The 12154-nt window shown below is 37.2% G+C and overlaps 2 protein-coding genes across 2 annotated transcripts; one reads left to right on the forward strand and one right to left on the reverse strand.

Annotated features, from left to right (window-relative positions):
- Positions 1 to 2224: 2224 nt before the first annotated feature.
- slx1b (SLX1 homolog B, structure-specific endonuclease subunit) lies at positions 2225 to 6157 on the reverse strand. The gene is made up of 5 exons (XM_046850761.1): positions 5600 to 6157; positions 4250 to 4301; positions 3530 to 3850; positions 2673 to 2888; positions 2225 to 2574 (listed from the first exon to the last, which is right to left on the reverse strand). The coding sequence occupies exons 1-5, from the start codon at positions 5770 to 5772 to the stop codon at positions 2545 to 2547; spliced, it is 792 nt and encodes a 263-aa protein (XP_046706717.1). The 5' UTR covers positions 5773 to 6157; the 3' UTR covers positions 2225 to 2544.
- A 169-nt stretch (positions 6158 to 6326) lies between these two features.
- zgc:112271 (uncharacterized protein LOC553698 homolog) lies at positions 6327 to 8405 on the forward strand. The gene is made up of 3 exons (XM_046851909.1): positions 6327 to 6554; positions 6633 to 6730; positions 8124 to 8405. Exons 1-3 carry the CDS (start codon positions 6492 to 6494, stop codon positions 8221 to 8223), a joined length of 261 nt encoding a protein of 86 aa, XP_046707865.1. The 5' UTR covers positions 6327 to 6491; the 3' UTR covers positions 8224 to 8405.
- Positions 8406 to 12154: the final 3749 nt, after the last annotated feature.

Here is a 12154-nt window from a genome sequence, read left to right on the forward strand (position 1 = left end):
GACATGTAGGCTCGTCTGCAATAAAGACTACTGCTGGAAGATATTCAAGTCTCCTGGTCTTCACTGAAAAAAGTTTCCAACAGCTGCTACAACAAATCTGGTAGTTGTGGACACATTTTCAGTCAGGTCACGTGTATTGACTCCATTTCTTGAGATTGCTCTGTACTACTTTTATGTTATTTAAGAACAGATACAACACTTAAATGAAAACAGCCAAAAGAGAAGCGGAATTACTCTGATAAGATAAAAGGCTCAGCTGAATTATATCTACTTGAGACACAAATGAAACACAATGTCCATGGCCTGTTTTTTTCTGAATAACACAGAGGACAATGAGCTCATTCAAGGGAGTTACTACAGTGTCTAAGGTCACATTCTTTCTAGGCCATTTGGTCATTATGAACAGACTCCAACCTTATTCCCACCGCAGCTAAATATGACTCAAATATGAATAAGTACAAGCCCAATTCCAAGAAAGTTGGAACACTATGTAAAATGTAAACAAAAACAGAATGCAATAATTTGCAATGTTTTCCAAAAATAAATACAAATTTTAATTTGTGGGAACACAGAACAATTTTCCAATTTGCTTCAGTATTTTAAATGAGCTTTGGCCCAGAGAGGATGGTGGCGTTTCTGGCTCATGTCTTCTCTGCATGATAGAGATTTTACCAGCGTTTGTGGGTCACAGGGCAAACTGTGAAGTCAAGTCAAATTTATTTCTATAGCGCTTTTCACAACGGACACTGTCTCAAAGCAACTTTACAGAATTTAAAAGTTAAAGTGAAACATGTATTTATCCCTGATGAGCAGCCGTGGCGACTGTGGCAAGGAAAAACTCTCTTAGATGTTATGAGGAAGAAACCTTGAGAGGAACCAGACTCAAAAGGGGAACCCATCCTCATTCAGGTGACATCAAGAGTGTGATTATAGTCTTTAAACAAAACAGAACACTGGAGAGTGAGAACTAACATGAGCACTGGAATGTGTGATTATGAATAATGTCCTTTCTACAGTCTTATACAGTCATTTGAGGTTATGGAACCAGGAACTGTGCTCACAGACAATTTCTACAAGTGTAAGTGAGCCTATGCATTCATTTCCATTACAAAATCATGACTGTTTTACATTTTGTGCTGTCTGAGGGCTCAAAGATCAAAGGCATTCAATATTCATTTTCAAACTTGTCTCTTGTGTGCAGATTTTCTCCAGATTCTTTGAAACTTCTGATGACATGTTCTGTAAATCAGTGGTCCCCAACCCCCGGGCTGCACAGAAAGAATACATGACGTACATTATTTCTGTTTTATTTATTATCTGATTCTGAACGATGTTTTATTTTGGAAAATTACCAGATTCTTTCCACCACATCTGTCTATGACTCACTCTTGATGCATGTAAAGATGCTTCCCTCGGTCATATGTCTTACCCCCATCTGCAACCTTCTTAAACGTGCTCCGGCCGCTAACACATAATACATTACTGCTAAATTCAAACCCCCAAGCGATCAAAATGAACCAAAAACAACACAGTGGATTCACGTTTATTATTAGATTTAGAAAATTCCAGTTTTTATGCCGGTCGTATCATTTTATTTTGTTTGTATCATTATATTTATCCGCCACACCTTAAAGGCCGGTCCGTGAAAATATTGTCTGACATTAAACTGATCCATGGTGCAAAAAGGTTTGGGGACCGCTGCTGTAAATGATGAGATACTGAACTGTTTTGCAATTTTATGTTGAGGAACATAAACTGTTTCATTACTGTTACACAATTTGTTGAGACAGTGTTGAAGCTCTGCCCATCTTTACTTCTGGTAGTATCTGTCTCTCCAAAGTACACTATTTATACCTAATCATCTTACTGACCTATCATCATTCAACCTACTTATTTCCTAAATGTTTCTCCAACTATTTAATTTTAATAACATACTTTTTCCAGACTTTTGTTTCCCAGTCCCAAATTTTGAAGACGTTGCTGCCATCAAATTCAAAATCGCCAAATTTTTCCTTATAATGGTGCATTTCCTCAGTTAAAACATTAGATATGTTTGCTATGTTCTATTGTGAATCAAATATAACATTTTCAAATCATTGCATTTTGTTTTTTATTTACATTTTACAAAGTGTCCCAATTTTATTAGAACTAGGATTGTATATATGAAAGCAAATATGAAAAAAAAATCTGAAACCAAATAAAACATTAGGACAAAAGACAATGCTGAATATAAATACGTTGTTTTATTACTTAATAAATCATTTTAATAGTACAAAAAGCATATGTACACCTGAAAACAATACAAAGAAATTTGTTCACATCGGGGTCATTATTTTGTGCTAAAAACACTAGAGATAAAATCCATGTCTTCATATTCATTAAAAAGGAATATATACACACTTAATAATAGCTACATTTAGCATTGACAAACACACAAATTCTGGTAAAGTCATGATCAAATGTCCTTTCATTTCAGGCAGATCTGACGTCAAAACGTTTGTTTTGTCCATCGATAATAAAAGTTGATGTCACCATCAATTTTATTCATATCTGCAACTCATCAGCCCAATGACTCTGTATAAAAAATTGGAGATAACATGGTCATGGTATATCAGGCTTAAACAAGCATAAAGAAACACACAGCAGTGCATCTAGAACTGATGGATCGTTACCTGAGAAGAATTTGTAGTAATCTCTTCCAAGTCTCCGTAGCAGCCATTTTTGTGTCGAATTAAATTCCCCCACAGCACTGAGTGATGGCAGCCGGGACACTTGCCCTCTACAGGAAGTAGGTGACTTGGGTCTGACTTTAAGAAGTGTTGCGCCAAACAAGTCAGATGACAGGCCATCTTACAGGAAGGATGGAAGCAGGACAGTCGATCTGAAGTCTGAGAGAAAAGGAAAAGCTGAATGTAAATGTTTTAGTTCTAAGAACAAGTGAATGTGGCTAGTTCTTTCAGCTGCATAGTTCTAAACATAGTTGGGCCGTCTTTGGGAAAGACCCAATCTGATTTATGCCATGAAAAGAATATGACAAATAAAGGCTTTCTTTCTTTTCTTCACAACTGATATTTTGCTCTATAAACGAAGACACCCACAACCTAGTTTGAAACCCATAAAATAGATTGCTTGTGAAATAATTTAGCTTAACAAAGAACTAAAATGTAATGTCATCTGACCCTTTTGAGTTAGTGTTATGTATCTACAGTCACATATGGAATCTGTAATGACTAATTTGGTGATGTAATTTCACTTTTGGGAAAACAGATTTTGCACATTGTAAGAACTTTAGAAGCATTTAAAAACACTGTCATGTATTTGCATTGTATGTAGCCGGGGGTACTGTGCTATTGAGTTACGTGTGGCGTCATGGTCTTGAAGAAACCTTTTGTTAATATAAGTTATTTGAAGGACACAACCTCGTTCCTTTCTTCCAACAGATCTAATTCTCTGCTAATAAGCAGCCTTTCAACAGGAAATACTTCACCAGTGGGGTATTCCACAAGTTGCAGTGGGAGTGCAAATATACCTCTACAATCGCTCTACACAGTAGACACCGGTCCAGCCGGCTCTCCACTTGCTCCTTATCATCCTGCTGTTGTTTCTTCTTAGCCCGCACACAGCCGAATGTCAAAGGGATGTGCAGAGGCGGCTGCAGCTGTGGCTCAAACTCCAGGTGGTATTCTTGCCTCAGCCAACGCACAGTGAGGGGTAGACGATTCCACGGCGCCACCCGCAGCATGTTGGAGAGCACGCGCCAGTGAAACTGCAGGCTGGACTCTTTCCGTGTTCGCCGGGTCACGTGGGAGAGCCGGCGAGAGATGTGCGGGTGCTGCCACGCCCACTCAAACTACAGCAAAGAAAGGGACTTATGTAATGTTGCAAACAGTAAAACCCTGTTTAATGGCTTTTAAATGCACACAAATGAAAACTATCCTAAAAAGATTCTTTCTCACAGTGTCACATTGAAGACAAGTAGCAATCACATAGTTTGGCTATAGATCCCCCCACCCCTTATCTTCTCCAGGTTCATTCGGGGTTCCACACAGAATGTATAATATGAATATTGATCAGCTGACAATTGTGAAGAGATTATTTAACACCACAATCTTAAAAGGATGACATTCTGAAATAATTCAGGCTGAATACCCACTGGTTTCAAAATAAAATATAAGAAAGTATAAAATGTAGAAATGAAAAGGTATGAGACAAAAAATAGTGTGTGGGTGCTGCATGAACACACACCTACCCTTAGAGCAGCAATATCAGATGGAAAGCCATGGATGATAAGTACCATCTCCCTACAGTCATTCACAGAAAAGCATTTTAGTACATCATAATATACACCAGTTTATTACATAAATCTTGCTTATACCTATATTAATTCAACATGTTATCAGGTACACCTACCATACAACTACCACCCAGCTTAAATCTGATCAATATTTCCTTTGCCATTGATGTACAGAGTAGAGGATCCACAGTACATAGCAATAAAGTGGCTAGAGTAAAATATACATACTGTAGTGTCACTGTGGGCAAACCAATGAGCCCTGTGATGTTCTTGTTATTTTAACGTTTATTGTCATAAGTGTCTAAGTGCTCCTCTTTGAGCTGACGTAAGTGCATGTACTGCAATACTAATTGGCTTTCCATCTTACAATACTGTAAGTCTGATTCAATAACTGATCAATAATGTACCTAACAACCAATCACTGATCAAAATTGTTCCTAACAACCAATCATTGAACACCAGTTCCTTTAAAAGCCAATCACTGATCACCACTGTTCCTCACAATCTTTGCTCATCATTGCCCTAAAATCCAATCACTGATAACTATTATGACCAATTACTGATCACCAATTTTTCTAACAACCAATCACTGATCACCACTGTTCCTTACAACCTTTGCTTATATTTGCCCTTTAAATCCAATCACTGATAACTATTGTGCCTAATGACCAATCACTGATCACCACTGTTCCTCACAACCAATCACTGATCACCACTGTTCCTAACAACCAATCACTGATCACCACTGTTCCTAACAACCAATCACTGATAACCACTGTTCCTAACAACCAATCACTGATCACCACTGTTCCTAACAACCAATCACTGATCACCATTGTTCCTCACAATCTTTGCTCATCATTGCCCCTAAAATCCAATCACTGATAACTATTGTTTTTAATGACCAATCACTGATAACCACTGTTCCTATCAACCAATCACTGATCACTATTGTCCCTAGCAACCAATCACAGAACACCACTGCTCTTAAAAGCACATCACTTGATCACTATTACCACTTTATAAAACTCACAGCAGTTTGTAAATAAATAATCTCCTACTTTTGTGGTGTCATGACCAAATGTCTATTCTATTCTATTCTATAAAAAGTACTATAATTCCCTGCTCCTATTCTCAAACATTCACGACGATCCCATTAATATGTAAATAAGCCTGTGATTTCATCTTGTGGGACTATTTGCAGAACAAACTTCTTCCGAGGACAGTACAGAAAGAAACCTGTATGTCATGATACCGGATAACACAGAGTGTACGGACAGAATCTTGTCTCCAGGTGAAGCTTACCACGGTCCTCTTCCGCTGGTTTTCTTGGCTCCTCCTTTGTGTCTTCCGGCGTTGTGTTGCCCGATCCTCCGCTCGGGGTTCACGGTAAAGCCGATGTAAATACGCCCTTTAAATTTGGGGTTGGTGCAGTACAGCATGTAGACGCCATAAAAACTCTCCACCTCCACCACCATTATGATACACCAACCTCCTCAAACTGAAGTCCAACTGTCACTGATTCCCGCACAAACAATGTACCATCATGACAAACACAACTGAAGCCCAGCAACCTGAAATACCCGGATTATTACAGGATAAAACACTAAAAAACGACCCCCTGTCTGCTCAACACTTCACATTACATCACTCCATTTGTTCCAGTCCTTTAGTTTGAAAACATTCATCTTTTCTGTGTATAGTAACCCTCAGATGCCGCCTGACCATTTTTTAAATAAAAATAATACAAACTTACAATATAAATCCGTCACTTCTATTTAAGTCACTCACAAAAAAACAAAAACATTAACTCAAAATGTCACGCGCGGTTTTTTTTTATTTACGCAATTCCTTTACACTTATTTTATGTAAGACAAATATATAACCGTCTATTTCTTTAAAGGACCCCAGGTCTTCACGTGTAGAAATGGAAGGATCTGATTGGCCCGCGAGAAGCCGAATGGGCGGGGTCTTGGTGTGTTTCAAATGTGTGCGTATCAGTGCGGTACTGGATATAACGTAGAAAGTATTAGTTCAGCCCCTATGTAGTGCACTTGAAAAGGAATCAGGAAGTCGTTTAGGATACGACTTATACGGATAATTTTTCCGGGCGTTCCTGGATCATTCACTCAATCCATCGCTATATTCACTGTATATTATTCGTGTGCTTTGATCACAGTCGGTATTGTGTAAAGAAATGGCAATTACTACTGATCACATTCGGGACAAACTGATAGCAGAGATTGGTGCAATACACGTGGTATGTTGTGATGAGTCCAAATCTATAAGTCTCCTCCAACAATTGCTGTGTACTTACACATCCTGGGTTCTGTTTCAGGAAGTGGAGGACACATCTGCCAACAGATGTGCTACAAGTTTTAAGGTGATTGTAGTGTCGCCACAGTTTGAAGGAAAGCCACTGTTACAAAGACACAGGTAAAATATTTACACATTTGGGAACTCCAATGGTGACAGATGTTTTACTGATGTTTAAGGAAGCAGCTGAATGAACTGAAGTTGTGATTGTATCCACGAGTTTTGGGGAATGGGTGTACACATACAGAGCTTGTCAGGAGTCTGGAAACACCTAGACTTTTATTGTTTTTGAGAGACACATGTTCAACCCTTCCTTAGCTTGAATAACATCTGTACACACTCTTGGCTTCCACATAGATTTCTTTCTGACCTTGTGATTCAGTTCATCCCAGAGCAGTTCAATAGGATTTCAGTGTGGTAAATCTTTAGCTGACTTTTTGTTTTCGGACTAACGATTACAGAGCCTAGACGTATTCCTTAGTTCATTGTCTGGTTGTATAGTAAAGTCGGTTCCAATTAACCAAGGTCCAGACGGAATTGCATGGTGCTGATTTAGGGTATGGTAGGTACGTTGGTTTAGTATTCCTTTCACCCGGAAGAAGGTTTTCCAACCTTCCCTGCTGCAAAACAACCCCAAACCATTATGCTTCCACCTTCATGTTTGAATGTGTGTAAAGCAATCTGGTTACATCTTCTGTTCTCCATCTTACATGAGTTCCCAATTTTATATGAGTTCTCCTGTTAGGCAAAAATGTCAAATTTGTACTCATCTGTTCACAGATCCTTCTTTCAATCACTGTTCAATTCTTGTGTGTTTTTGCCTTTTACCCAGTTTGTTGCATATAACAAAAGAAACATGCATATATCCCAAAAATGATAACGACTGTGTGTTTCTGAACCTTTGCCAGGCACTGCATATTAATTATTTGTATTTAATTATGATCTTACCAGAACTGTAACACCTTTTGAATTAATCCCATGATGAATCCTGAAATAATGAATCCCTGTACAGAAATTCAGATGTAAGTTTATATTTAGATCTCTAATGAGCAAGCCACAGGGGCTTCTGGCAAAACAAGCTCCCTGAGGTGGCATGAGGAAGAAACTCTATGAGGAATTATGTGTGTGACAAGTGATTATATACACACACACACATTATATATATCTCTTTCACAATTATAAAGTCAAACAGTACTAAATGTGTTTAAAGGCTTTTCAGTTTAAGGGCCATAGTCTTTATGATAATAAAGCCAGCCAGTATCTATGTTGGACCCAAAACAGCAACAGGAAGTGAGTCACAGAAAAATGCGATTCCACTAGCCATCCAGCTCATTAACAGCAGATTTGAGAAACAAGACCACAATGATGTACAGGGATAACAGGCTGATCAGAGATCATAAGAGCTCATTCTTTTGGGAAAATAATGGTCTTGACTGTAGGTGCATGTTGTTATTAATAGGGAAATCAATGATGAAATTACCACATGCATTTGTTTGTTTGTGTTTTAAAACAGAATGGTGAACACTTGCCTTGCTACTGAGTTAAAGGAGATCCATGCCTTTGAGCAAAAGACCTTAACACCAGAGCAATGGGAAAAGCAGAAACAGCAATGATGTAGACACATACAGTGTTTTTGTCTGTTTCCCACACTAATATTAGTTAGACTTTGTTTTTTCAATTAAACACTGAAAAGAATTCATCACTGCAGCATACACTCTCTCTTTCATAACTGTGAGCCTCAATGAAATGTTTTACTGACAATAAATAAACGTTTCATATCATTTGTTTCCTGGAAGTGATGTGTTGGTGTGGCTTTTATTTTTACTTTAATGTTTTAGGATCTCTGTGGTCAAATTTTTAATTTGCAATAATATTTACATCCACATAACCACAGCCTGTCCCTGGACCTTGTCTGGGATGTCAGTTCATTACAGGGCATCACACACACACTTATTTACAACTCACAGTTTAGATTCACCAGTCAACCTACATTTCTGCTTCTGGAAAAAATCAACAAAAAGGCTTATATTATAAATATTTAGATTATTTAGAATAATTAAATTATGTACAAAACATTTACAGTGTGCTATAAACCAGACTTCGGTCTTAGTGATAGAAAGGAAGTATGCCACTGCTGCACATTTATAATCTTCAACAACAAAAAAAGGAATCGCCTGCTTGTATATTACTCATCGTATACACACACAACATACAGTGAATGTTGGAGTGTAAAGTTTTCTGTATGGCACTATATAAATGCGGATTGTGTCTTGTATCTCACATAAATGGGCCAGTACAGTGAAATGCTCTGCTGGTGGTGTGGACTGCTTTTTAACGGTGGACAATATTCACTCCTGACACACAATCAGCATTGAATTCTTAATAAGCAAACCCCTGCTGAGTGTTTTTTACTGATGAGATAAAATGATGCAAGAGCAAAGCAATGAAGGGTTTGCTTTTAGGTGTGTCACATTGTCTTCATATCAAAAAATTTAAATGCAGTGTGCGTTCCGTTCCCCCGTAAGTGTTTTGTTTTTCGACGTGGCACGGATTCTTCTTCATACTCTGATAGATGAAAGCCAAATTGGGACTGCAATAAACATTTGGAAGCTATAAAACATATGCCTCATTAGTTGCTTGCAAGGCTGAAATGAAGAAAGTAGACAGATCCATTGCATGGCTTCTTGAAATTTTATGGTACATAATTAACCCGTATAAACAAAATAAGGCGGCACACGTCCAGCTGCCCAGCACAACCCATAACGATGCGGTTTTCCATTAGCTACTCAGACAGCTGCTGCCTCATCAGCATTTACACCTAACAAAAAGAATCCTAATGACAAAACAAGTCACAGAGTACAATGACAAAGGTTGCATTGCATCACATTAAAATATAAGAAAGTGAAGTGTTTTTATGCGAGAGTCTTCAGTATCAATCGGACAAATCAGGTATAACTGAGACCATTTCAGCTTTTGTACACAGGCTCAATCCGACGCAGCGTGTAAACAGGTTTCAATGGGTGAATGTCACAATGAGTCAAATGCCTATAAATGAACTCACAGCATGAGAAAAAAGGAGACTGGGGACATTTGCAGAGAGTGCCTATGCAAGACCATATGTCAACTGTGAGTCATGAGCTCTGTGCATGTGCAAAATCACATCAAGTGGGTAAAGGACAAGAGACAGATGAACTATTCATTTCTCTATTTTTCATTCTCTCTGTTTCTCTACACACTATGCAAACAACAGTCATTTAACTAGTAATTACGTTGAGGTAAACAGACAGTCTTAATTAATTCACAACTTTCCAGGAATCTCTGTTTTAAAAAAATGCATCTTATTTACCAAGAAAAAAAAGAAAATCCCTAAAATAAGATATACTGAATTGTGGAATGAATCTCATCCTATTTGCTTAATGTTTATTTTGCCCTCAAGTGTGATCATTAAAAATACATAAAGGCATGGTGGTGAGCAACAGAGTACTTATCATTTATAATCCATTAACACACCCCTCAGCAGTGTTGCCTCATTCATACATTACACATTGTCATTAACAAACCAATTTTTCTTTTTTAGCAAACACTTACACACACTGTTTGGCTGGTCTGACATAGTGTCAGCAATTAATGTTACAAATATAATAAGCTGTTTTTACATACATTAAATAATGCCCTTAATCATGTCACTTGTAACTGATCTGCTCACACATCACTACATACTTGGTGATGTAAATGGTTGGCGCACCAGTCATTTAAGATAAGATGCAAGACCTGACTGGTGCATACAAGAAGCATTACAATAGCAGCAGTTAACCATATGCAACAGCCCACACTAGTAAGCAAAAAAAAAAAAAAACCCAAATGATTGGTCAGGAAATGAGCAAGAATGAAACAAATGCACTCCTGAACCACAATTTGCTCATCCGCTTTTGCCACAGCTAGAAACAAAAGCACATACATAGTCTTCTTGAAAACAAATGTAAAATCATGATCATGATTAAGATGTCTGATGGAAAATTAACACCCAAAACCTAGAAAAATGTATCGGTGTACAATTTGTTTTTATGATTAGTCACTGTTTGGTTGTGTCACACCTGTTGTAGCCCTGATAACAAACTCATAAAAAGAACCAGGATTGATAGAGGAGGGAGAGATCTACAGCAGTTTATATGTTTCATGCTCACTTATTTCCATTGATTTCATATCTATTAAAAGCTTAATATTTTGCCATTTTAGCCAGTTGTTTTGTCCAGGAGTGTAGTAGCTTGTGCAGCTACTACACTCCTACTACTACACAAAAATTCACTTTCAAATAAAAATAATATGCATGTACTTTTTAAAATATAAATTATGCATGATATTTTTTTAAATATGTAAAGCATGTGCTTTTATTCATAATATTTCCACAGGATTTTATCACATGAAATCGTTTTCACCTCATCATATCATGTTAATTTCAATGTCATAACATTTTGTACAATTTTCCTATGACCACATAGTATTCAGGTAAGCACACATGAAATGTATGGTTTTGGTGTGGAAGATCTTGACCTCAACCCTATTTAAGACTTAAAGAATTAAAATGCTGACTGCACCCAGTCTACAGTAATAACTAATTTTACTAACACCCTTATGGCTGAATAAGCACAAATATCTTTAATCACACTCCAAAATCTGGTGGATGAATGGAGGTTATTATGACAGCAAATAGGGACTAAATGTGGAATGGGATGTTCATTAAGAACATATTAATCGATTGGTCAGGTGTCCACAAACATTTGTCCATATATTATATAAAATATTAAAGTTTCAAGCCTCTGAAGCTCCAAAACAGTGCTTTGGTTTGTGTCTCTGTGGAAAACTTTACAGGTTCTATGCTAAAATGTACAGTTCCAACATAATCTCTATTTAACTTTTACAACACCATTTTAGACAGTGATAGTTAGAGCTGGCACATATACTGTGCCACCCTTATGTGGTAGTTCATGTCTGAATTAATTACATGTGCTATAGTGCATCATTCCTTACTGAATTATTCATGCTTTTCACACAGTAGAAACTCGGAGATGTAGATGAGTGCCGTGTGAAGAACAAGTGTGTTCAGATGAGTTTGTGTTGGGGTGTCATTTGCTATTAAACCTTTGAGCTCAATACCTGCTGTTCTGTGTGTCTTCCTCAGCAGAAATAATAGTCTCACTTTAATGTTACATTGAGTAGAGGGGCAAATACTGTTGCACATCATTATTACTGTCGGTCTCTTTAAAATAGAAAAAAATTTAACATATACATATATAATTCTTAAAAATGCACTTGTTTTAAATTAAAACGATACTAAAAGAAAAAAGAAACAGTGCAATGCACTTGACTTTAAGGTATATTTAAAAGATATTTTAACATACACTGTGGGTGTGGTTTATTAAATCTACCAATGGACACCACTGCACAAATAAGCAGAACCTACATAATGCAAATATATTTTGTGCTCCGTTTGAATTAAAATAGTTTTTTTTTTTTTTTTTTCGTTTTGAACATGACCGTCCACAA

The sequence above is a fragment of the Silurus meridionalis genome, chromosome 6, assembly GCF_014805685.1.
Source record: "Silurus meridionalis isolate SWU-2019-XX chromosome 6, ASM1480568v1, whole genome shotgun sequence".
Classification (NCBI taxonomy): Eukaryota; Metazoa; Chordata; class Actinopteri; order Siluriformes; family Siluridae; genus Silurus; species Silurus meridionalis.